General features: G+C 37.0%; 1 protein-coding gene across 2 annotated transcripts in view; it reads left to right on the top strand.

Moving 5' to 3' along the window:
* syne2a (spectrin repeat containing, nuclear envelope 2a) overlaps positions 1-24726 on the top strand; it is a 96377-nt gene that overhangs the window by 57568 nt on the left and 14083 nt on the right. The window contains exons 66-86 of one of the 2 annotated variants that reach the window (XM_079888131.1): positions 1436-1626; positions 1829-1952; positions 2061-2243; positions 2379-2525; positions 4088-4267; positions 4359-4514; positions 4650-4805; positions 5787-5957; positions 6171-6289; positions 6574-6778; positions 8229-8411; positions 8535-8648; positions 8780-8934; positions 9296-9443; positions 10021-10115; positions 11253-11484; positions 11604-11798; positions 15729-15854; positions 17374-17529; positions 19660-19821; positions 23796-23962. In XM_079888131.1, coding sequence (XP_079744257.1) covers positions 1436-1626; positions 1829-1952; positions 2061-2243; positions 2379-2525; positions 4088-4267; positions 4359-4514; positions 4650-4805; positions 5787-5957; positions 6171-6289; positions 6574-6778; positions 8229-8411; positions 8535-8648; positions 8780-8934; positions 9296-9443; positions 10021-10115; positions 11253-11484; positions 11604-11798; positions 15729-15854; positions 17374-17529; positions 19660-19821; positions 23796-23962 — 3365 coding nt within the window. Of the gene's footprint in view, positions 1-1435; positions 1627-1828; positions 1953-2060; positions 2244-2378; positions 2526-4087; positions 4268-4358; positions 4515-4649; positions 4806-5786; positions 5958-6170; positions 6290-6573; positions 6779-8228; positions 8412-8534; positions 8649-8779; positions 8939-9295; positions 9444-10020; positions 10116-11252; positions 11485-11603; positions 11799-15728; positions 15855-17373; positions 17530-19659; positions 19822-23795; positions 23963-24726 lie in introns of both variants that reach the window. The other variant, XM_079888132.1, reaches the window with a different exon arrangement.

Here is a 24726-nt window from a genome sequence, read left to right on the forward strand (position 1 = left end):
ATATTTTTTTGTTGTTGTTTTAAGAAATTGAGTTCAGAAAAGGTATATTAAATTGATCAAAAGTGACAGAAAAGACATGTATAATGTTACAAAAGAGTTCAGATATTTCAAATAAATGCTTTGTTTACTTACTTATTTTTAAAGCCTGAAAAAATATCACGGTTTCCACAAAAATATTAATCAGCACTATTTTTCAACATTGATAATAAGAAGAAAAGTTTTTTGAGTAGCAAAACATCAGGATCATTTTACACTGAAGACTAGCGTAATTATGCTGAAAATTCAGCTTTGCATCACAGGAATAAATGACATTTTAAAATAGAATAAATATATTTGTAAATTTGTAATAATTTCACAATATTACTGTATTTTTGATCAAATAAATGCATCATTGGTGAGCATAAGAAACTTCTTTTTAAAAAACATAAACCTATAGAAAAATCGAATTAATTTTTTTTCTTGTTTTTTAGTAATTTCTTTTTACTGGAAAAATAAGACAATTGCAGATTAAGATTTTTTTTTTTTTTTCAGTACTCTGACCCATGTCGTGTGGTAAACGATAAAATAAACATTCTATTCAAATTAGATGCAACACAATTTACTCTTGTTTGAATTATTAAGTCACAAAGAAGTTCTTATTGACTTGGCAATGGAGGACTCCTGTCCATATTAGTTATTTGGTTGAGTACTACCCATCTAAAGCAGCAGAAGTAATACAAATCTGAGGTGTGTGAGGGGAGCAAAGTTAAGGGAGAGGGTCTTCTCCTTTCTTTGGCTATATGTTGCATGAGAATCTTTTTTGGTCCAGTACACAATGTTCCAGATTAAATTACTCAGAACGATAGGTGCCATATCTGTGGAACTTCATGTTCTGCTGCCTGCGTTGGCCGCTCTTTTATGATTGTCCCTCTCACTATTACGAAAGCTAATTTCTCAGCTATGCTGACTCACGCAGAGCAGTCAGCAGCATATGGTTGGTTGCGTTCATATTATTTTCCCCTTTATGACTACCAAAGCTCATTACTCTGGACTGATATAGGAGGAACATCAATCAACCCTTTTTGTGTCTGTAATAGATGTACATCTCACTTCCATTCCCACAAGCCGCTCCATCTGAGCAAGTGGGTGAAGCTGAGTGAGGAAAATAAGTATTTGAACACCCTGCTATTTTGCAAGTTCTCCCACTTAGAAATCATGGAGGGGTCTGAAATTGTCATCGTAGGTGCATGTCCACTGTGAGAGACATAATCTAAAAAAAAAAATCCAGAAATCACAATGTATGATTTTTTTAACTATTTCAAGTTAACAATCACAATCGGTTTTGAGGAACTGAGTTAATTGAAATATATATTATTCGCCATGGTTTTCCTATTTTAGCCATTAACTTGCGAACTTTTCCTTTTTTTCCTTTCCTTTTTCACTCTCTCATTGTCAGAGGTTGCACAAAGTCCTGGATGACACAAGATCTCAGATGTGGGAGATCCAAGACCGACTCAGGACCCTACAGAAAAAGGGTTGCTGCCAGACCTCCCCAAAATCACAACTGTTAATACGCTGGAAAGATCTGCATAATCAACTACAGCAGAAGATACATTCCACACAGAAGATCAGAAAGAATTATGAAAGGTTTGAGGAAAACACAGTAACCAAATAAGAAATGATTAAAATTAGCAAAATGTAATTTCGTTGGAGGAATTAAATGGTGTTGTGGTGTATGCGACCCACCAGTTGAGAAATACTGGTATAGAAGACACATTGTTATATCAGGTAACATAAAGGTGTGTATTTCTGTGTGTGTGTGTGTGTGTGTGTGTGTGTGTGTGTGTAGGTTTCAGCGTGACTCAACAGAACTAGAGGAGTGGATGAGTTGTGCTCATGAACGGGTTCAGAAGTGGAACAGTTTCACCGATTCTGGTCTACTGGACTCCAGAATTGTCTTGACCCAGATCATGGTGACTAGAACTTTATTAGTGTTCATCTCTCTTTTTTATATCATGTGACCACATGCCTCATGCCCATAATGCAAACTATGAGACCTTGGTTTTGGTTGTGTCCCACAGGAGTTCTTCAGGGAGCTGGGGTTCCGTTCTGCACAGAAAGCTTCTGCAGAAAGTGCAGGCATGCAGATCCTGCAGCTGACTGACAGGAAACCTCCAGGTCTGCGCAGACAACTGGCTCAACTTGAGCAGGAATGGACGAACCTGACTAACATGCTACCCACCCTCCACCAGACACAGCAACAAGTACAAATAATGTCTCCATTTCTCTCTCTTCCTCTCTCTCTCTCCTTCCATCTCCTCCCTCGTCGATCTATTAGAAGCAAAGCTCTAGCAAACAGATATATATTTTTTGTAAACATCTTTTTGCCATCCTGTTAGATGTTGATAAGCCAGTCTCACAGTCAAGTCTTGGCTGATTTGACCTCCTGGCTGGAGCATGTAGAGAGACGACTGGAGGATGAAAGCTCACGGGTCCATTGTGCCCTGGGTTCCTCTGAGCTGTCTAGACATCTGCAGGCTTTGAAGGTATTGCACCTATTCTTTTATTATTTCTGGTTTTCTGGATAAAATCCTACTGATTATTTTAAGGTAGGAATGGAAAAAATATAGTTTGGTTCATCTATATATATATATATATATATATATATATATATATAATATATATTAGGGATGTCCAGATCAGGTTTTTTTGCCTCCGAGTCATTTGATTTTGAGTATCTACCGATACCGAGTCCCGATCCGATACTTCTATAATACATAAAAAAAGAATAAAGAAGAACGAAAAAACAGATCCAGGATGTTCCTTATTTTTTAATTAATTCACCTTATTTTAAGATTCAACAACTCTTACAAACAGAGCACTTCTGTGAGGTAGCTTGAACAAGCATTTATGTAATAAATAACATAAATTCTTCACTTTTGCAGGGCTTGAATTTCGGTGCGGGAATGCGGAGATTTAATTTAATTATTTTTTAATTAATTTAATTAAATTAATTATTTAAACCATTCCCGCAAGGTTAGCTTTTATAGTGCGAGAAATTCCCGCACAAATATATTTGCTTCATCTCAGAGCAAATGATTAAAAAAAATTCACAGATGCGAGAAAAAATGTGTCAAACTGTCTTTTATTTTCTAATTTAATTCTCTGTCTTCCGCTGAGCCCTGGCCGTAGACAGATCATATGTTTCACGCTGTCAATGCAGTGGTCTGCGTTGCGCTGATCTTATTCACACTATCGAGTGTAGTAGGTGCAGCATTCTATCATTTTGAGTCATAATGAGCTGTTTGTGAAGAAATTATCCGCTTCCAAATTATGTCATTTTAATCTGAAACATTAAGAAACTGAAACATTAAAAACCATTTTGCTCTTTATGGTGTGCGAGTGATAGAGCGCGGCAGCAACGAACCAACTGATCAGCTTGCAGCGTAACAACATTGAATGCTCGGCCGAACAGCTGATCATAGCTGTACAGGGCGCCTTATTATTTTTCATCTCCATAAATATATCTAGTAGTAAAGCTAATGCCAGGGCTAGAAAACTATTAATCTTTTGCTGATACTTCCTTGTCATCATGGAGAGCGCAGTTCATGGTTGCATAGCAACGACAGACGCCAAAGAGAGCAAGCGCTTGTGGAAAGAAGGAGACAGCGGCGCGCCCGCGCTTTCACTTGTTTTTCACTTGGTTTTATACATCATACGTCTCTGCAACAAAGTGATGTCATGCCGCACGCGTTGCTGTTTATGTGTGGAGTCAAAAGGGTCTAACTTTGTGCCACCGCATAACTATAGATGTGTTAAAAAAATAATGAGAATATATATATACATATATATCCGAGTCCTGATCGGGAGGTAACGTCCGATTCCGATCGAGTCTGAAACCACGTGATGGTAAATAATATTTATACTTGCAGCTTCAGAAATCATTCTAAAATTCTGATTGGATATTTTTCTCAGGAAACTCTTATTTTGAAAAATGCTTTTGTAACATTATAAATGTCTTTACTGTCACTTTTTGATCACCCTGCAACAAAAATGAATGATGTAGGAAACTCTGACATGTATTATATTCCATGTTTTTACATATTAGGATATTAAGGCTGAAGTAAGCAGTCACCAGTCGTGTGTTGACTTTCTGAACCACCAGTCTGTGGAGGGGGTGGGGTCAGTGAACGAATCCACCAATCGCAGTGAGCGCATCCTCTTTGCTGAGCGACTGGGTGCTCTCAATCTGAGTTGGCTTGTTCTACAGGCCAAGATTGAAAGTCAGGTGAGTGTAGACATGCAACAAATGCTGTAGTAACATGTATAACCTGCCAAAGCTATCATATTTGAAATGTGATGGGTTCTTCTGTCTCCAGATACACAGTGTTGAAGACCAGTTGCAGGTCTGCACAGATAAAGAAAAGCGATTGCACTGTATGCACAGCTGGATCTCTCAACGTATGGAATGGGTGAGAAACAGTTGGAGACCAGAGAGCTGCTCGCAGATTGAGCAAACATTACAGGAGTGTGAGGTGAGTCTCTTATCTCACAACTAGCTAGAAGATTTTATGCTGCAAATGTTGTTTGTGGGTGTGAGAGTGAAATAACTTGCTTTTGAAAAAGGGAAGTGAGAGATATCAGGAAAATCTGACATTGCTTCATTCCAGGAGACAGAGGAAAGGCTGCAGGTGAAGTCCTCTGAGCTGAAGGGTTTGGGAGCTCTTCATCTGTTCGGGCTGCAGGATGGTGAACATCCTGGAGATCAAACATTCTCCAAGCAGGTGAATTCAGCCATCCAGGACTGCCAAGCTTTGAGTCAACAGGCAAGTTCTTACACCCTGGAATGCATCAGTAAATTTGTGCACATTGGCCATATTCCTTTCAAAAGTTTGGGGTCAGATTGCATTCAACAAGGATGCATAAAATGTATCTGTGTGTCATAATTTTCACAAAATTATTAGGCAGCACAATTGGTTTCAACACTGATTAAAAAAGGTTTCTTTAGCAGCAAATCAGCATATTATAATGATTTTAAAGAATCATGTGACACTGAAGACTGGAGTAATGATGCTGAAAATTCAGCTTTGCCATCATAAATGACATTAAGTAAATTGTAATAGTTTAGTACATTTTTGATAAACTAAATGTAGCCTAGATGAGCGAAAGAGGCCTTTTTTTCCAAAAACATTTAAAACAATACAAAAATGTTAGTGACCCAACACTTTTGAACAGTATATACTGCAGCTACATTTTATGCCATGTATGTTTAAAGGCAGCATAAAACACTCCTGTAAATGGTCTTAAGTATTTGGTATTTATTAATATTTTTATTTATTTTATAAAAAATACATTATCAATATTTTCTTTTCTTTTTCTTTTCTTTTATATTATAATATTTTATCAGTAACACTAATAGCACTTTTTGCATCCATGTGTCTTGTTTACAGCCATGAGATGCCAGAAATGTTGCGAAATCACTGTGCCAAACACTGTACAGAAGTCTCTCCTGATCATGCAAACACAGAATAAATAAATGTATATGATTCACTCACTCGTTTAAATGCGGTTGTCCCTCCAAATATTTGCAGTCTGTACATGTGTTTTTTTTCTTTATTCTTTTTTTCCACTTTGTTCGGTTACTCAGGAAATACAGTTAAGAAGCATAATACTTTCCTCATAAATATAAGAATTCAGTTGATTTGTGTTTTATAACACCTTCAGATGTGTCCAGCCAGAGTTCATTCATTATTTTTGAGTGGCCAAAGAAATGTTTTTCCTAGCAGCATGTGTGTTTTTTTTCTTAGATAAATGCTCTTAGGCTAGATTTGCAGCCAATCAAGGATAAGTGGGCTCACTTTGAATCTGAAAGGAGTGCAGCAGAACTGCAAACAACCAGGATGGCCTACAGACTGCACATGTGCAGAGTTCCTGTCTTCTCATCTGAGCAGAACCGAATTCATGTGGAACATCTGCAAGTGAGTAAACAGTCTGACAAAATAATTCCGTTGGAAAAACATTGTACAGTAAATGTTGTACTTGTAAATTGTGAAGTTAACATTATAAACGTTAATGTTAAACTTTATTCTCCCAACATGGGAATACAAATAATATTATTATTCAACATTGCCATCAGTGTTACAGGAGCTGTGTTTTTTGTAGAATATGATATCATGCATACTTCCTAACAGGAACTTGAAAGGGAGCTGAGCCAATCAGAGACCTGGAACAACTTAACTGACTTAAGAGACAAATTCAAGCCTTGCGCATCTAAACTGCTGTCCGATCATCTCGAGAAGGAGAGAACTCGGTAAGCAATTTTACTTTCCAGTCCATCTCCTTTATATTTGCCGTTTAATCTGAAATTGCACTTTGAAATGGCACCATATTGTCAACATCATTTTTTTTGCCAGAAGCTGTAAAAATGATCAGATGAGTCTTCATTTGATGTTTTAGTTGAATAATGAATAATGCAAACAAATTGATTCACTAAAAGGAATTGTGATGCAAAGAGAGGACAGAACATGTTGGATTTTTTTGGTTGTGTTTGTCTGGCCCTATGTGGGTATTAATGTCTGTTTTGTTTGTTTTCAGACATCTATCAGTGATTGAGGATGTGCATGCAGATTTAATAATGGCCCAGAATGAATTGCGGCTCTGGCTGGAATACGAGCGTCTCACAGGAGAGTGCTGTATTCTTCTAAATCAGCACTGGAATAGGCTTGAAGAGCTTATGAGTTCTTCAGACAGAGAAGAAAACACTGTAGAGCTTCTTAACAGCAGGATGCAGAGCATCAGTGTGAGTAATTTATAGTATCTAGGCCCCTTCCACACCGTTTCCCATTCGGATAGTATCTGGATATTCTTTAGCTGGAAAGCATTTACAAATTCATTGCATCCACATCTCCAGTGTAGAGAGATGCTGAATGATCGCACTCACCCAAAAAAAAAAAAAAAAATATTGATAATTAAATGAGGTGGTCATTTTAGATGTGAACTCTAATTTGATTATTGGCCTCGATTACCTAAAAATGACTGAAAATGCATGCTAATGTCAGGTGAGAGCCCACTGCAGACAAGAAATCAAGCGAAATACAACAGGTTAGTTACAAAACACAGTAAGTACACAGCTTAATGGCCAAATCAACGACAGTACAAAAGTACTGGTTTGGGTTCTATTTTTTTTACCTTTAAGAAAATAACATATTTTGCAAAGTAATAATGCTCAGTGAAAAACAAATCTAAAAAAAACAACAACAACAATTTCAGCATGTGTCTGTTAAGTGCTAAATTGTTGAGTCCTGCAGATGAGTCTGCTGTACTTCAGTTCACTTGTTGTTTTGAAAAGAAGGAACATTGAGATCTGAGCTGGAGCTTTTCTCAGTGGACTAAAAATACCAATGCGCTACTCTTACCAAAAATGTTTAACAGAAAAGAACATTGAATTATGTATCAGTTCTTTATTTATCAGTTCTTATTTCATTCTTGTTTAATCATTGGTGTTCTGTTTTTTTTGTTTTTGTTTGTTTGTTTGTTAATTTATCGTCTGAATAAAACAAATATGTGTGGATATAAAATTAAAATAAATAAAAGGAATGATGAAGAAATGCGAAACACTCTGAAGCTATCAAAAGCACATCAGTATGTTTCTGTGAAATGATCTATCCTGAGCCCTGATTGGTGTGTTTTTGTTTTCATGACATGAATCTCCCTCACTGTCTGCATACTCTTCATTTAAATCTTTCTTGAGTTATTTAATTGTAATGTTTCCCCTACCAATTCCATCTTATCTCCCAAAAATAGTGGCTTCCTAGATAAGCAAGTCAAGTCAAAATTTATTTCTATAGCACATTTAAACACAACAGAGTTGAACCAAAGTGCTGTATAATAAAACGTTGAACATTATAAAAAGAAAGCATTCAAGGAAAATATGCAGCGTACAAATTTTTCTTGAGAATTTATTTCACTCCAGTCTTCAGTGTCACATAGTCCTTTAGAAATCATTCTAATATGTTGATTTACTGCTCAAATATTTTTGTGGAAACTGCATTGAATAGATAAATAAAATATATATTTTTAATGTTATAAATGTTTTTACTGTCACTTTATACTGTCAATTTAATGCTTTCTGAATAAATGTATTAGAAATCTTATTGACCCCAAAATTCTGAAAGCTAGTTTAATCATTAAGAAAACAAATTTATGAGATGATAAATTATGTCATGTCCTGTGTGGCTCGTCTTTCACAGACTTTGGAGAAAGACATGGCGGCCTTACAAAGCAGTTTGGGAAAAGTCCTGGAGGCCTCAAAGCTTCTCATTGGGCAGATGAAACCCCAGTCAGTTTCACTAATCAAATCAGAAACCAGGTTGCTATCACGGGACCATGTGCATCTTGGTAAGGCGCTTTCTGAGATTGGGGCACAAGTTGAGGTGAGGGAAACAAGTTTAGATCTTTTAAATTACTAAATACGACATTACGTAAAACTAATCTGATTGATCTGCACACCGATGGCAAACATGATGGCAAAGTGTTGTGTTGTTCCCGGTCCATAGGAGGAGCTAGAGGAGCACTGCCGTTTCAGCACTGATTTGAAATCAATGGAGCAACAACTTAAAAACTTTGAAAGCATTTTGAACTCTGCCACTACAAGCATGGAAAGACTAAAGGTGAATCTGTGGCATTTCTTGAGGTTATTTTCATTAATTTTCTTTTCATCCCCCTCTTTGTTTCAGAGCGAACTAAAAGGTTATAGTTTGATTTTATGTAAATGTTTTTCTTTTTATTTCCTGTTTGAAAGATGGTTCTGTTAGATCTGAGTGGGCTGACCCCTAACCTTGCTGCTCTGAATCAAAAGAAACTCAGACTCTCCTTAAGCTCTACGGAGGAAGAGAGGTTACAGACCCTCAACACAGAGTGGGTTCAGGTCTTCTCTCAGGCTACTGATAGACACAGGCAAGTGAAACTTCACTGCACTAATGCCATTCAGTTCTCAAACATTTTGGTTTAGCCCTGAAATATACAAAAAAATGCTTTATGCATCTATCCATATGGACATTCCATCTTATTAAAGGGCTAGTTCACCTACACGTGCAAATTCTGTCATTTTCCTCGCCTTTGGGTTGTTTCAAACCTTTTCAAAAACTCTCCTGTTGTGTTCCATGGGGGGGAAATACTTTGGAATGACGTGAGGGTGAATTTTCATGTTTGGGGGAACTATTACTTTTTTCCCTAAATAAACACCCTAACATTAGCTGTAGCTAAACTGTCTCAGCCCTTGTGTCTGGTGAATGCCAATGCACATCTCTATCTGTAGGAAGATGAATGGAGAGCTACTGCGTGCTCAGAACTTCCAACAGAAGTGCCAGTGCTGGATGGAGCTCCTGGACAAAATCGAGGCTGGTTTATCCAATCAGACGTCTGGAAACTATGCTACTGTAAGAGAGCAGCTAGCTGCGCATCAGGTAATGAGACATTAAGAAGTCTTACCGACCCCAAACTTCTGAACAGTAGTATATGCTGCTGGAATATTCCTGTATACATAGCAATCTGGTTTGTTTTTCCGCTACTGCTTGAATTTATATTTTTTTCAATTTCAATCACAGAACACACAGAAATTCCATTTCTATCACACAACACACAGAATATCTTGCATTTAGACATGTTCATATAAATGAATATTCCATTGCAGTGGACATTCCGAATAAGGAGTTTACGTGATAAAGAATTTATGAAAGCAAATGCTAAGGATTTGTAGAAACCAGAATATTGACCTAATCATTTTATATAATTTGAGATGGTGTTTACATGACACATACATAATTAGAATTTAACCATATTCTGATTAACATTTAAATATAGTTATATTCTGATTAATTATGAATAAATATAGTTATATTCTTGTTATTTGATTGGCTTTTTTTACTTTATTCCCTTTCTTTTTTTTTTTATAAGAGTAGCATGAACCGTTTGTAATAGAGTACTTTTTGAAAATAGTTGTACAGAGCTCATCTACTCATATATTAGTAATAAATTTTCCAGAGGCTGAAAGTGGAGGTCATCATCAGCCAGCAGCTACAGGATGCCATGATCAATGAGGCTTTACGCTTCCTGGAGAGCAGGCAGAATGAGGACAGGTGAGCTTTTATAGCACTGCACTGAATAATTAATTCCCTACTATAAAAAATCTGTAACCTCAGAATTTTCTTACTAACCTCCAGTGTGGGACTCTGCCATGGATAAGAAATCAAAGAATGTGGTGTAATGATTTGTTCTGAACTGGATGTCACCTGATGAGTAATTAAAACCAAGGTTCTCCAACTGTTTTTCTTTTTTCTTTTTTCCACGGCCTTCAGCTGGGGCCATAACTCTCTGAGTTATGTGGTGTGGAAGAGCTTCTTTGAGCTCAGCACTGGAACAAGCTGGCTTGCACTCAGGAAATGAAATTGCATGTGCTATCAGCATGAAATAATTTTTCTTTTCAGCCGATAAGTGCTGCTTCATATGAAACTCTTGGACAGTTGCATTCAAGATGTTTTTCAGGTCTGGTTTTTCATTGCAAGAACAAATGTCATGTAGAGAGGCACATAAATGTGGTTAGTTCGTTTTTCAGATGAGTGGCAAAGCTAATGGCCAGTGGAATTGCAGTTATTTTTATGATATTATCATCTTCGTTATGTGTTGCTCATCTGTTGTAACATCTATGGTCTCTTTACAAAAATGATCCTCTGTTAAAACCACATCTTTTAGGGTTATTTCACTCAAAAATGTCAATTGTGTCATCTCTTGCTCACTTTCATGTTGTTCCAAATACATATGACTTTCATTTATCTTCGAAACACAAATGAAGCTATTTTTAATGAAACCTGAGAGTCCAACCCACAAAACTTTCACAGTTCAAAAGAGACTGCAAAAACAATCCAAATGAATCGCACCGTTCAATCCAAGTCTTATGAAGAGACGTGATTCCTTTGTTATGAGAGATTCATACGATTTAACTTTACAATGTTTTTATGAACTTTTTGAAGCATCAATGTTTTGGATGAATGGACTTTCAATGGAGCGACAGAAACCTCTCTGGTTTTGTTGAAAATATTGTGTTTTGAAGGCCAAAAAACAAATGTATTTGAAACTACATGAGGGTGAGTAGTTGATGACAGAATATTAACTTTTAGGTGAACTAAACCCTTTTAACACAAGTAAATGTTCTTCACTAGCCTATAACTTTACCCTTAGCATATCTTGAAAAATGTGACAAATTCCACTGTGAGCAGGAGTCATCTGATCTTGAGGCTTACCCAGCTAAAGACACGTTGGCAGGAGACACAGCAGAGGGTCCAGCAGCATGGGAAATATCTGGAGGGGCTTATGGAACATTGGCAGCTCTATGAGGCAGGCTCGAGGAAACTTTCAAAGTTAATCAGACACATCGAAGAACTTCTGCCACCAGCAGGACTGGCGCTGTGCAGCTTACAGCAGCTCCTGTGCTCTATAAAGGACTTTGAGGTAAGATAATTTAGTGATGAGGCTTTGTCTTTCCAGCTGCATACATCGAATGCCAGTTTGGATGCAAATAGCTTCTGTATATCATATACTGTATATCTTATATGCTCTGTTTCCCAAAGTGGACTGAGGAGCAACTACAGCTTCATGAAGAACTCTACAGGCAGACTGTGGTGGCAGGCAGACAGATCCTTCCCTTAACAGATGCACATACGCAGACATGCCTGCAGTCTGAACTGGATGCCCTAATGGAGACGTGGGAGCGAAGCTGTGGCCTTGTGGAGAAAAGAAAGGCTCTTGTAGACACCATAACTCATGTATGTGACCCAATTCTCACATCTCCCAGACCGTTTTATAGGGGTGGCATTGGCAGTTCACAATCACTGAATAGTCCACATTTGTGCTAAGTGATTGCTTTAATCTGGTCTTTTGATGTTTACTTGATGTTTATATCGTACTTGCAAACTCGTGAAGAGTGAAATTGCATTTTCATTCAGCTCGTCTGCCGTTTTTGTTTAGACCAATGCGATGATTGACCCATGTTTCAACGCGCAGTGTTGTAAATGTTAACCGGTGGATCAATAAGCGAATGTGCATTCAAAAATTGTAGAATAAAGCATCTAGAATATATCATATTTTGAAATGAATGTATATAATAATTTATAATTTTGACATCCCTTTTCTTAAAAATGGTTTAACGGCTCAAATGTGAAGTTTTTAATTTTGTAAAACTTGTTTTTGTCAAAACTTGTATTATTTGACCTGTATAGTTGTTTTAGTGGTCGACCGATATGGGATTTTTAATGGCCGATGCCGATGCCGATATTGAGAAAGCAATCTGGCCGATTGGCCGATATGAGGCCGATACAATACATGTGAATACAGTAAATGAGAGACATAAAGAATATTGGTGAAACTAAATGAACATTTATTGTACATACTATTTATGCAAAATTCTTTTTGCAATAAAAAATATTTACTAAGAAATTAAAATGTAAACAAAAAGGCAAGGTAACACTTCAATAAATAAAGTTTTAGTGCAGCTTCTTGTCTGCTTTAATATTTACAGTCATTTTTTCAGTCACATAAATAATTACTGCTGCTTACTGCAGGTTACAAATAAAATGTATCATTAATGAACCAATCTAAACAATATTCATAAATTAATGACAAAATAGTATGTGAAATTACATAAATTTTATGTACAATACATAGTTAAATATAAATCTCACATAGTTTATTTACACTACTTTAAACAGGTTGTTTTGCTTCAAGTATATTTAAATAATAATGATTTATGTGTTTAGTTTTGCTTGTTTGTTTCTTTAAAACGTTGCAAGTCGTCATGTATTTGCATGACATACATGAACATATGAAAATGTATACTACACACGATATTACGCCAATCATGGATAAATAAATACAGTAGATAGTGAATAACATTTTCAAGGATTTATTTTCAAATGTAATATTATTACATAGTGTTCTCCTCTCATCCACCTCACGCGACCACTGATCTGTAATGCACGCGACCCAGCTTTTCCGTGCACGCGAGTCCGTTGGAAAACAGCGTCTAGTTTAAATGTAACCCGAGAACAACGCGCGTATCTGAGGAACAGCCAGTCACAGGATTTTTGACTGTTTGTGAGGTAAAATGTTTTCAGTTTTGTTTGAATTCGTTTATATCACATCTGTGACCCCCACTGGAGCTACCGCTGGGCTGCGGATCTGACATCACGGTCCTGTTTGAACAGACTCTGCTGCGCCGGAGTGTTTTTGTGTGTAACACAACGTAGCGTCAGGTTAGAAAGCGAATGCGAATGGTCATTTACTGTGTCTGTCAGATGTCTGCTTCACTTCTGAGTGGCTTGTCTTACGGTGCTGGGCGGAGCAGAGTGAGTGTAAGTTATTCAGTTCATTCATGCTCGCTCTGTTCGCGTCAGTGGAAAAAAGCGCTAATGCACAGTCACAAACTGTTTTGAAATATATCGGCCAAACGGAAAGATTTATCGGCCGATGCCGATATCTAAAAAAATCCAAATATCGGCCGATATATCGGCCTCGGCGATATATCGGTCGACCACTAGTTTAAATCACCATTTTTACAGTCATTTTATGGTTTAGGATATGGTTTAATACCAATACGGTATTCATTTTATTTTTGCAGGCCTTAAAAGGTCTTAAAGCCTTACACACCCTTGTGTGTAGAATGCAACTTCAGACTCTGCGTTTCCTGCCTTGGATGCGACAATATATTTTATATCGATATACTGTACATTGATGTTGCGAACACATCTCAAAAAATAATGAATGACACAGAGTGAACTGCTACTGGATAAGTGCACGATCCCAGTTGTGTTAAACACGAGACTTGCTTTATATTAAGCGCTTGAAACTAAATCAGAACTTCAAACTAAATAATTTGTTTATTTCAATTTAAATGGCCCTACTGACCGTGTTGTTTAATGCGTTTGAGATGCGTTTTGCATCGTTGTATTCTTACCTGGTAATAATTATCCTGACAGCCAATTTGCAGACTTCAATAAACGAGTGCCGGTGCGTGCATGCACATAAAATATACAGAGGTGTTTAGAATGGGACTGCAATGATTCTAACCTGCTTTTAAAATATCTTGCTAACATATTTTGCATCCCAAAGTGTACGCACTTCAAATCACTTCCCCCAACTACAGTAGCACCCTAACCTGTTTAATAAAAAAAAAAATGTTTTGCTTTTTCCCTGCCGTACCAAAAACATACCAAACTGTTACTGTACCGTTACACCCCTAGTGTCTTTACTAGCTGTGAGGTGAAAGTTTCCATTGACTAATAATTTGTCTGTCCACACTAAAAGACAAATTCACAATACTGTATATCGGTACCAATGATTCACATTACAGTATGTAGGGATTTACCTCGTTTTTTTTTTTTTTTTTTTTTTTTGTTTTTTTTTTACATATTGGTAATTGAGATTTTCATTTTATTGTATGGGTATTTAATTTTTTTGGATTGTTGCTTTAATCTTTTATTTCATAATCTTTTTTCGTGTGACTTTTTGGTAAAACACGAAACTGTTTTGAATGTTTTTGACTGTCCAGGGGTCAAATGTCACTAGAATGTCAAACAAAAATTAGCCTACTAATTAAAACATAAACATAACACAGACTTGGATCAATCTGATTAGTGCTGACACCCTTGTCTTGTTGAATTCTTTTTTTTTTTGTATGGGCAGAGCAAGTTATTGTGGGGGTCTTAGCCGCAATTGACCTACATACCCTACTGAGCATTTCACTAACAAAGTGCTTTATTTTGAGGATGAGAGATCAGCCGTAATCTCGCCATAATCCATAAACGAGGCAGCTGGACTGTATCACACAGAACGTGAAAACCATGGCTCCTAAGCCACTGTGCAGTTCGGTGTCTACATGGATCATCTGTCATTGTTCACAAACAATCCCATAATGCCCTAAGACCTGAAGTAGAATTGCTATTAAATACAATCTTTCATTAAATTCTACTTTATTTTCAAAACCACAATAATGGAAGATCATGAAGGCTTCAGAACATAATGCATTGCAGTTACAGTTGTACAAACAACATAAATTGTCATGTGGACTGTTGATTACAGGTGAGCATGCAGATGACTAATCATTTCTGCTTTATTAGCACCCTGGAGAACTTGGGCCATATCTGAAGAAATAACTTTGACATTCCCCATTTGTAAATTAGTTTACAGTGTTCACCGGGAACCAGTGGGGTGGAAAAGTTCAGACATTATCCAGTCACACCCACTCATAACCAACTCTGATTGGCTCATCTCTTTTGGAACGATGACATCATTGTTTTGACTGCCAAAAGTAAGAGGGGTTTAGAGAGTGATGTGGGTAGAAGTGTGTTTATGTGAGCATGTGCTCACAATAGACAGGGGGATGGTATATCCCCCATGTGAAAGGGAAATCCCTCTTCACTGATCTGAGATCTGATATGAGATAAAACAATGGCAGACAGACATGAAGTACAAGCACACCAGTGACTCTCATAATCAACATAGTAAAACAACTTATAAACAGTATTTTTAAACTCTAGGAACAACATACGAGACGAGTCGAAGTTATTAAACACATGTCGCACATACTGTTGGTAAAGCTTAAGATTGTATTGAACTTGGAAGAATCCTTTAAATCTAAAGTAATATGGTTTTGTACAGATCTTCCGCAGTGATTAAGATATTTTGCTGTTTCTTTGCAGAATTGGAAGCTCTGTGAAACTGGACTGGCTGATTGTGCTCTCAAACTGGAAGAGATAAAAGCAAGATTAAAGAGTCCACTGCCGGAGAAGCTAGAAGATCTAAAGACACATGAGCAACTCACTAAGGTAATGTATGCATCTGACAGTGATAACAGTGAACTCAATTAGGGATTTAGGAAGTTTGGCCATATTAATCTGTTTTTAATCATGTTTTTTTTTTCAAGGAAAAGTTATGACAAATGAAGAAATATTTAACAGTTCCATGTTTCAAATGTAGGCTAGTTTGAGATGGTATTGTACAGATGCTCAGATGTTCTTCATCAGATCATCTCAAGTCATGCTGGTTTTACATAAACTTGTAAAGTTAATAAAGCAAAAGGGGACAAACCAAATACTAAGACATTCTGATACTCATATACATTACCGTTCAAAAGTTTGAGGTTTGTAATATGTTTTTAAATGTTTCTTATGCAACAGTGTTGAATATTTTAATATACACCTTGCTTTCACAAATTGCTATGTAATATGTAATTAAACTACATACTGTATATATCAGAAAAAAAGCTAAATAGAAGCAGTTCACTAATGTTCTCAGACTTTTGGGTCCTACTCTATAGTGTTAAGTCAGCTAACATTAAAGTTACAGACCTCTACATTGCTTGTGTTTATTTTTTGGCACCTCCTTTAAGCATAGAGATCACTCCAAGCTTTGGAAACCTGCTGCATGAATTGTGCCAGTGCCAAGCTTTCACGCTATTACATGGGAAATTAGTCGTCAATTAGTAGAGACTGTTAACAATTCCTATTTGGCTTTGATAACTATAAGGATATGTTTACACGACACCGCTTTCAACTGAAAACGCAAAACTTTTTATGCGTTTTGGCCGTTTATTTGCATGACAACAGTGTTTTGGGGGCCTGAAAACGCAAGCTTTTGAAAACGATGTCTTTACTGTCTCCATGTAAACAACAAAAACATGAATTTGTGAAAAAACAGTGACATCATGCGCATGTGTATTACATGTTCACTCATGTGTTATGTGTTTGCGGTGCGTTTCTTGACAAAGTGACATCGCCAACTTCTGGCCTGGCATGCATAATACAGCCTTTTTAGTCATTAACGCAGATCCGTGTGAACTGAGATCATTTTGACAACGTTGTCGTCTGATTTTAGTACATCGTTGTTGTGTAAACACACCCTCAAAGTACTTTAATCTCCTGTATTTTAATACACTGAATCTATTTCCAAGGTCTTTGTTGAAGAAAAAAAAACACCTGTTGATATAATCGCGTTGCTTTAGAAATGTGTTAATAACCATCTGTTGAGACTGATTTGATTTCTTGTTGATTAAGCTCTGATTGTCTTTTAATGGAGGTGGGTGAAACTGACAAACAAAAGAAAATAAGTGTCCTTAACATGTTTGGCCTTTACCCCATCACCCCTTTCCAATGCTGTAATGGGTGCTCTGCCCTCCCCCCACTCTCCCTCCCACCTCCCCCTCTCCGCCTCCAACCCTCCCCCGTCCCATCCAGCGGGCCTTAATCCCGTGCGCTAATGACAGGGACAGAGAGAAGCAGAGAGAGGGCTAGGGTTAGCGTGCGGCAGAGGAGGGGAGTTTAACTTGTTGGTTGCCGTGTTATGCAGGAATACGAGGACTCGCTGCAGATTTGGGCTGGAGGACTGAAAGAGCTGAGCACCATGAAGGCAGACGTGTCCCAGTACGTGCTGCCCGGGGACACCGCGCTTCTTCAGGGACAGGTGGAAGAGCTTCACAGCCAATGGGAAGAACTGTGCTTGAAGGTGAGTGAGTGTTTGAGTTTGGGAGGAGAGAAGGAGAGTGTGAGAGTAGGAGGGAAAGAGAAGCTGTTGTCCAGGCAGCATTGAAAGGCACACAATGATTCACCCCTGGAAGTGGGGGGAACTTCACAGTGCCGCATGGCACAAAAAAAGAGAGGGAAAATAAGAATGTACATGAATTCTATGATCTAGATTTATATTCATGATAACATGTTTCTCCTCAGAAGGTGCCACAAGATGGACAGAACACAAATGTTTCTGACATGATAAATAGTACAAGAAAATATGTTTCACCTATTTCATTTGCTCACCCACATGTTGGTCAAAACATTCTGTGAAACACATTAGGAGAAATTTTGAATCATAAGTTTTTTCCATGCAATTACAAAAAGGAATGGAAGCACATTCAAGCCCATTCAAGCTTCAAAGGGACACAAAATCAGCATAAAAGTATCATCAAAAAGTAGTTTTTACACAAACAAAGCTATCGTATGACTTCAGAAGACTTGAAATATAGCACATGGGTCACATGGACCAGTTTTTTGGGGCTTGACAGCTCCAGTCCTCCTTTAATTTTATTATATTGAAATATTATTAGCCAGGATAGTCCTCAAAAATTGGCAGTTTCTGCTCCACAGAAGAACGAAAGTGATTCGGGTTTGGTAAATTATGAGTTTCATTTCTGGGTGACTGATCCCTTCAACATCATTGCAACGTATTAACTATAATTACATTAGTTAGGCTCTTGTAATTATAATACTCCTGAGTAGTGCAAATCTATTCTAACACACACGTCAATACGCATTACTTATGTAGCTCACTTTTGAAGTTTTTTTCCCCAGGCTGATTGAGGACCTTTTTTCGCGATTATCTGTCTAGCGCAGGTGTCCAGAATGGCCCGTTGACATTTGAATGGAGCTGCTCTTGTAACCGTAAACAGCCTGAGCAATTAAAAACAGAAAGGCCACATTTAGGACAGATCATTGCATGGCCTATATCCAACCCTTGGACTTCTCACCACATTACGCAGGGAGCCTTGTTTAATGAACCGTTTTTCAGTTTGTGGAGTTGCTGTTTGAGTTTTCAGTCGTGTTTTTTTTAAAACTCTGGCCGGATGCCAGGACAAAGCCAATGAGGTCAGTCTACGTGTTCGTCAGTGTCTGTTGCCAACAGGTTGCAGGTGGAAACATTCCCTGGAATGAATGACAGATGGCAAAGCTAGACCTTGCTTTGTTTTTCTGGAAGGAGGGCTTTTATTTGCCGTTGCATAGACCTTGCAACGCTAGACCTTGCTTTGTTTTTCTGGAAGGAGGGCTTTTATTTGCCGTTGCATATGTTTGTAGTAAGTCGCTTAGGTTTGTGAGCCCAAGGAAATCCATGAATTATGTTTGACAACACAGCCTTGAATAGAAGTAGCCAATTTATCCTTGTGTCCTTGTGCTTTCTTTTAACCTAATGATTAATATTTGTATTTAGAAGGAAAACTCATCACTTTCTCTTATAGTTCAAAGTGTGGCATTAATGGTTTAAGGAAAATGTATTGCATTCACTGACAAATGTAGCATGGGAAATGCTTTCTTGCTTCTTAAAAGGCACTGTAAGCCATGGCGATCAAGGAATGACACGAGCAAAAGAGGAACTACAAAGCGCTGGCCTTGTCCCCTAGTGTGTCTTGGTGTTAGTACATACTAATAGACTAGCCCTTACTGACAGAAAGCAGTAAAAGCTAGAGGGCCTTTGCTGTACTCTTTGCCTAACAGTCCTGTAATCAATCTCACAGCATGAGATGAGTGTTTTTTTGTTAAAAACTTTCAGATGGACAGCTTTTAAAGAATAAATTCATAGTTCTAACCTTACACCTTTGTACTGAGTTGTTTTGAAGTTACTCACACATGGATTAGGGTAGTGAACCAGATTGCGAACAAAGAGTGCAAGTTCTTCTGTACTCTCTCTAGAGTTTAAGAGTGGGCCATGTGCTCTCAGAGATGTTTTGTTTCAAAATGAAATACATTGTTAATTGTCATTAACAGTGTAGAAATCCGGGACTTTCAAACATTTCTTTACTTACTGTAAAATGTTATTTTAGGCTGTATTTCTCATACTGAAGCATTTTAACCTTCCTCTTGTGTGTAGGTGTCACTACGCAAACAGGAAATAGCTGATCGCCTGAACGCCTGGATCATCTTCAATGATAAAAACAAGGAGCTCTGTGATTGGCTGACACAGATGGAGAAAAAAGTGGCACACAGGGGTGAAAACCTTAGTATTGAGGAAATGGTGGAGAAACTTAAAAAGGTAGAGATGATTTCCTGTCATTGATTTTTATTACCTTAAAGTGATAAATTCATTATAAGTTTTGAGGCATTTTTATTTTCATACTTTTTATTATTTATTTACACTAGGGCTGCACCATATTAAAGAATATGATATGCAATACAGTGTGATATGTGATACAATAATGCTGAAAGTGTGTAAAATAAACTTAAATTATTATCTTTAAAATATATTCAAAATTATGTAATTATGTTTCACATTCTTTTTGTGACAAGAAAACATCCCTTGTCACAAAACCCAACTTCTGAAAGTGAACAGCAGTGTTTTACTCTAACATAAGAATTAAGTGCTATTTTTACATCAGTGTAAACCACTGGGTTTAGGGTTTCAGGTAGGCCTACATTAGGTTTATTTAACAACGGAAACTGAATAATCAAATAAAACAAATAAAGATAAAAGACAAATTAAAAATAAAAAAATACAAATAAAACACTGCTTAGTTTTCACTGTATGAATTAAATATATATACTGATTCTTATTAAAGCTGCAAAAGTTATTCAGCCAAGAGCAGTGAGTGATTTTTTTCTTTGTCTTTTGTTCGTGACCCTTGTTATTTCAAGCCATTGCGATATGCATATTGCGTTATATGCATTTGCGATATTTCGAGAATTTCGATATATTGTGCGGCCTAATTTACACCATTTTGTTCTAAATTGTTCTAAAAATCTAGATTTTTAAATATTTTTTTATAAATATATGCTCTCATGCTCACCCAGGCTGCATTTGTTTTTGTTTTTTTTTAAATACAATAAATTATTATGGTTATTATTGTTGATTATTACAGGGATATTAGTATAATTGGCAAAGTTGAATTTTCAGCAGCTATTATTACTAATATGATGATTTGGTGCTCAAGAAACATTTCTTATTATTATCATTCTTTGATGGATAGAAAGTTCAAAAGAACAGCATTTATTTGAAATAGAAATCTTTTGTAATGTAATCAATGTAATGGATCCTTGCTGAATAAAAGTATTAAATTCTTTAAAAAAAAATCTTACTACCCCAAAATTTTTAATGGTAGTGTACTTTTTTCGTGTAACACAAAAGTTGAATAGTGAAAATTCTGATGAATATTCTGAACACTTTATTCTGTATAAAGAAAATTGAGGAAGTCATATGAACCACTTTTATGATAATTTGATTTTGCTTTTGTGTCGTTTTTGAAGCTTGGAAGTTCCAGAGCCCAATCATTGTAACTGCATTGAAAAGGGTATTTAAGACATAATCAAGACACGATTTCTCCTTTTGTGTTTAGCAAAAAAAAAAAGTCTTATGGGTTTGAAACAAGGGTGATTAAATGAGGACAGAATTTTCATTTTTGTGTGAACTATCCCTTGAAATCAATCATTATGTAATTGCTATGTGTTAATATGTAAAATTGCTTGACTATTTGTTTTTTTGTGGTTATATTACCTCAAAGGCTGAAACATGGATCTGTTTTTATGTGCCTTTGACATGGTGAGTTTCTGTTGTACATATGTAAGGAGCTTAAGTAGGTCAGTAATATGGTATTATATGGTATATGCTATTTAGAGTATCTATGAAGGATTAAAACGTTCTCAAATGAACAGCACACTTAATCGTTCCCAAGGGAGGCCCCACAGATCTTACATTTCACAGAGGCTACATTTTATCCACTCACATACTGTTGCATTTGTTCATTTTTACTGAAATTTGTTACAAATGCACATTATTTAAAAACTCTGAAGATTAGTGCTAATCTATAGCTTACTGCATGTACTATAAAACTGAGGGCAGAGTTCTGTACCGCATAACTGTTGGTTCATTTGTTTACCTCTTTGTTCATACACAACAATGGCCTTATATGTGCAGTTTCTCTCTCACCATCAAACAGGGCCACGTCAAGCACTCTGCAGTCATTAGCGCATAGTTTAACATTGAGGTTTTCAGAAAGGTGGCCATTGTCTCTTTCTAGTGCAGTTACTGATGATGTATTTTGTATTAGTGAGATACTATAATTATAATAGTTTTTGAAATTTTTGGCATTTGTCTAAAGATATGTCTACAAAGTTTTTTTGTTAATTTTTATTTCATGTTTAGTTATTTTAGTACATTGAGTTGAACTAAATGAGAAATTGTTCCTAGGCAACAAGCTGAAATAAGATTTTCAGTTAACATCTTATTTATTTCAAATATTTTTTTAATGAAGTTAATGTGAGAATTTTCATGTATTAATCACTTTTTTATTGCCAATATGAGAACAGCTTGTAATGAAACTTAAAAAACAAAACCTTCCCTGACTTCCTAGATTGCCTATGCCTGTAGACTGATTTATATGTGAAAGACTCAGGATGTTTTTTCAGGGAAAATCAAAAGGATGTGATGTTTTATTGCACTCCCGAGAGCCTCTCTTCCGTACTGACATTTGTAAAGAATGCTTGGACAATGTTCAGGATAATATGAGAAAGAGAAAGAGATATTCTGTAGTCAATGTGTCATGCAAAGAAAAGAGATTCATTCAAACTATCTCGCATTACCAGATCTATATAGCTTCTAATATACAGGGTGGGCCATTTATATGGATACACCGTAATAACATGGGAATGGTTGGTGATATTAAAGTCCTGTTTGTGGCACATTAGTATATGTGAGGGGGCAAACTCCTCAAGATGGGTGGTGACCATGGTGGCCATTTAGAAGTCGGCCATCTTGGATACAACTTTTGTTTTTTCAATAGGAAGAGGGCCATGTGACACATCAAACTTATTGGTAATGTCACAAGAAAAACAATGGTGTGCTTGGTTTCAACGTAACTTTATTCGTTCATGAGTTATTTACAAGTTTCTCTTTGTTCACAGCCATTGACATGTCGAAGAGGTTAACACGTGAGGAGCGGATCGAAATCGTTTTGATATCTAAAAATCTAAATGTGTTGGCATTTCTCCTGCGGTGTTGCTATCAGTGTGTGAAGAGTGGGAGAACAGGGTTGCATTGACAATCCAACACAATGGGCAGCACATTGAACACATTTTATAAGTGGTCAGAAACTTGTAAATAACTCATGAACGAATAAAGTTACGTTGAAACCAAGCACACCATTGTTTTTCTTGTGACATTACCAATAAGTTTGTGTCACATGGCCCTCTTCCTATTGAAAAAACAAAAGTTGTATCCAAGATGGCCGACTTCTAAATGGCCACCATGGTCACCACCCATCTTGAGGATTTTGCCCCCTCACATATACTAATGTGCCACAAACAGGACTTTAATATCACCAACCATTCCCATGTTATTACGGTGTATCCATATAAATGGCCCACCCTGTACTTTATAATCATCATAACGCGACATAAGTCGACATGATGCTGGTAAATTGCAGAGCTTGTGCAAACACATCAACATCACTATGATCAGATTTTTTCTTTCTGCTGCTTTCAAGCCCGCTGTCATTTTTGTTGTGTGGTTTTATTATGTTATTAAGAGGAAAGTACATTTATGACAAAAAAAAGAGAGAGAGAGGGAGAACTTTGCCATGAGTATATCAGGACATTGAATCACATTCAGTCTCTTGTGAGTACATGCTACAAGTTGCTAGCTGCAGTTCACTTAACGGCCACCGGTGTCGCTAATAACAAGGGTTTCTGAATTCTACATACAGCATACATATATTGTGTTACTGGTGATGACAACCAGACACCTTCTGATCAAAGTGAGCCAGGCCAGACTAAACAAAACGGGTGAACCCTTAAAAGCAATGGAGAAAGTAAAAAGGATTTGGGTGGCTGTGGGGTCAGTGTGAATAGTTGTTCCTTTCTTTTAAAGAGGTCTCATGCTGAGAGAAGGAATATAGTTTTGACAGCTGTCAGACCCATCCAGAGACAAAGTGCAGTTAGTGGGTTTTGTTTGGGATGGATATGTTAATGACTAAAGCACATGAATGACCAGTGTTCATTGTGCACCTCTCACTTCAGGACTGCATGGAGGAGATCAACCTCTTCAGTGAGAACAAGAGCCACCTCAAGCAGCTGGGCGAGCAGCTCCTATTGGCCAGCGATAAGGCTAAGGAGGCAGAGATCCACGGGGCCTTACGTGATGTCAACGACCGCTGGCAGCACCTGTTCGACCACATTGAGAGCAGGTGAGCAAATAACAAATGAGCCACACTGAACTGTGTTGAAAAAAAATGGTTTGTCGAATAATAATTGCTACTTAAATCAATTTCTTTCATTTTGGCCTTGTGCTTGCTATTGCTCGATTGATTAACGGCTGGTCGTTGTATCTCCCAGTGATCAAAGCTCTTTGTTTGTTTGAAAGCCTTTCATTTCTGGTTTCCATTCAAGGATTTATTGATTCATTCAATCATTTGTTAATTTATTCTTCATTTAGACCTTTTGGTGATAGCAAAACCGTTTACACATTTCAATTAATGTTTGAGACATTTAACAGATGCTTTTGTCCAGACTCACAGCGCTTAAGCTTTACATGTGAGGCTGTTGTGATCAACAGATTGTTAGCGAGTAGTAAATAGGAAAAATAACCGTTTCCTGTGCAAATACAAACATGTAATTGTGCATGAACATCTACTGTTGTTAGAACTGGCTTATCATATAGTGCTATATGATTGAGAGATACAGATTTGAAAAGCCTTTTCTCTTTTTTTTTTTTTTTTTTGTCAGTTTTTTCTGCATGGGAAACTCATAGATATAGCTTCTGGGATTGCTCCAAATGATCGGCCACTGATCTGAACCAGTTAATAATTACAGTACTTCCTTTGGTTCTATACGTTGTCTCTCAGCTCAGGCTTTCTTATATGTAATGAGGGTGGGGCTTCATGGACAAAAGTTTGGGAACCACTTATCTATAGAACCAGTAAAATGCTCTATATCTTTCACAGATCTGAGA

The sequence above is a fragment of the Squalius cephalus genome (assembly GCF_949319135.1).
Source record: "Squalius cephalus genome assembly, chromosome: 12".
In the NCBI taxonomy this organism is placed as follows: Eukaryota; Metazoa; Chordata; class Actinopteri; order Cypriniformes; family Leuciscidae; genus Squalius; species Squalius cephalus.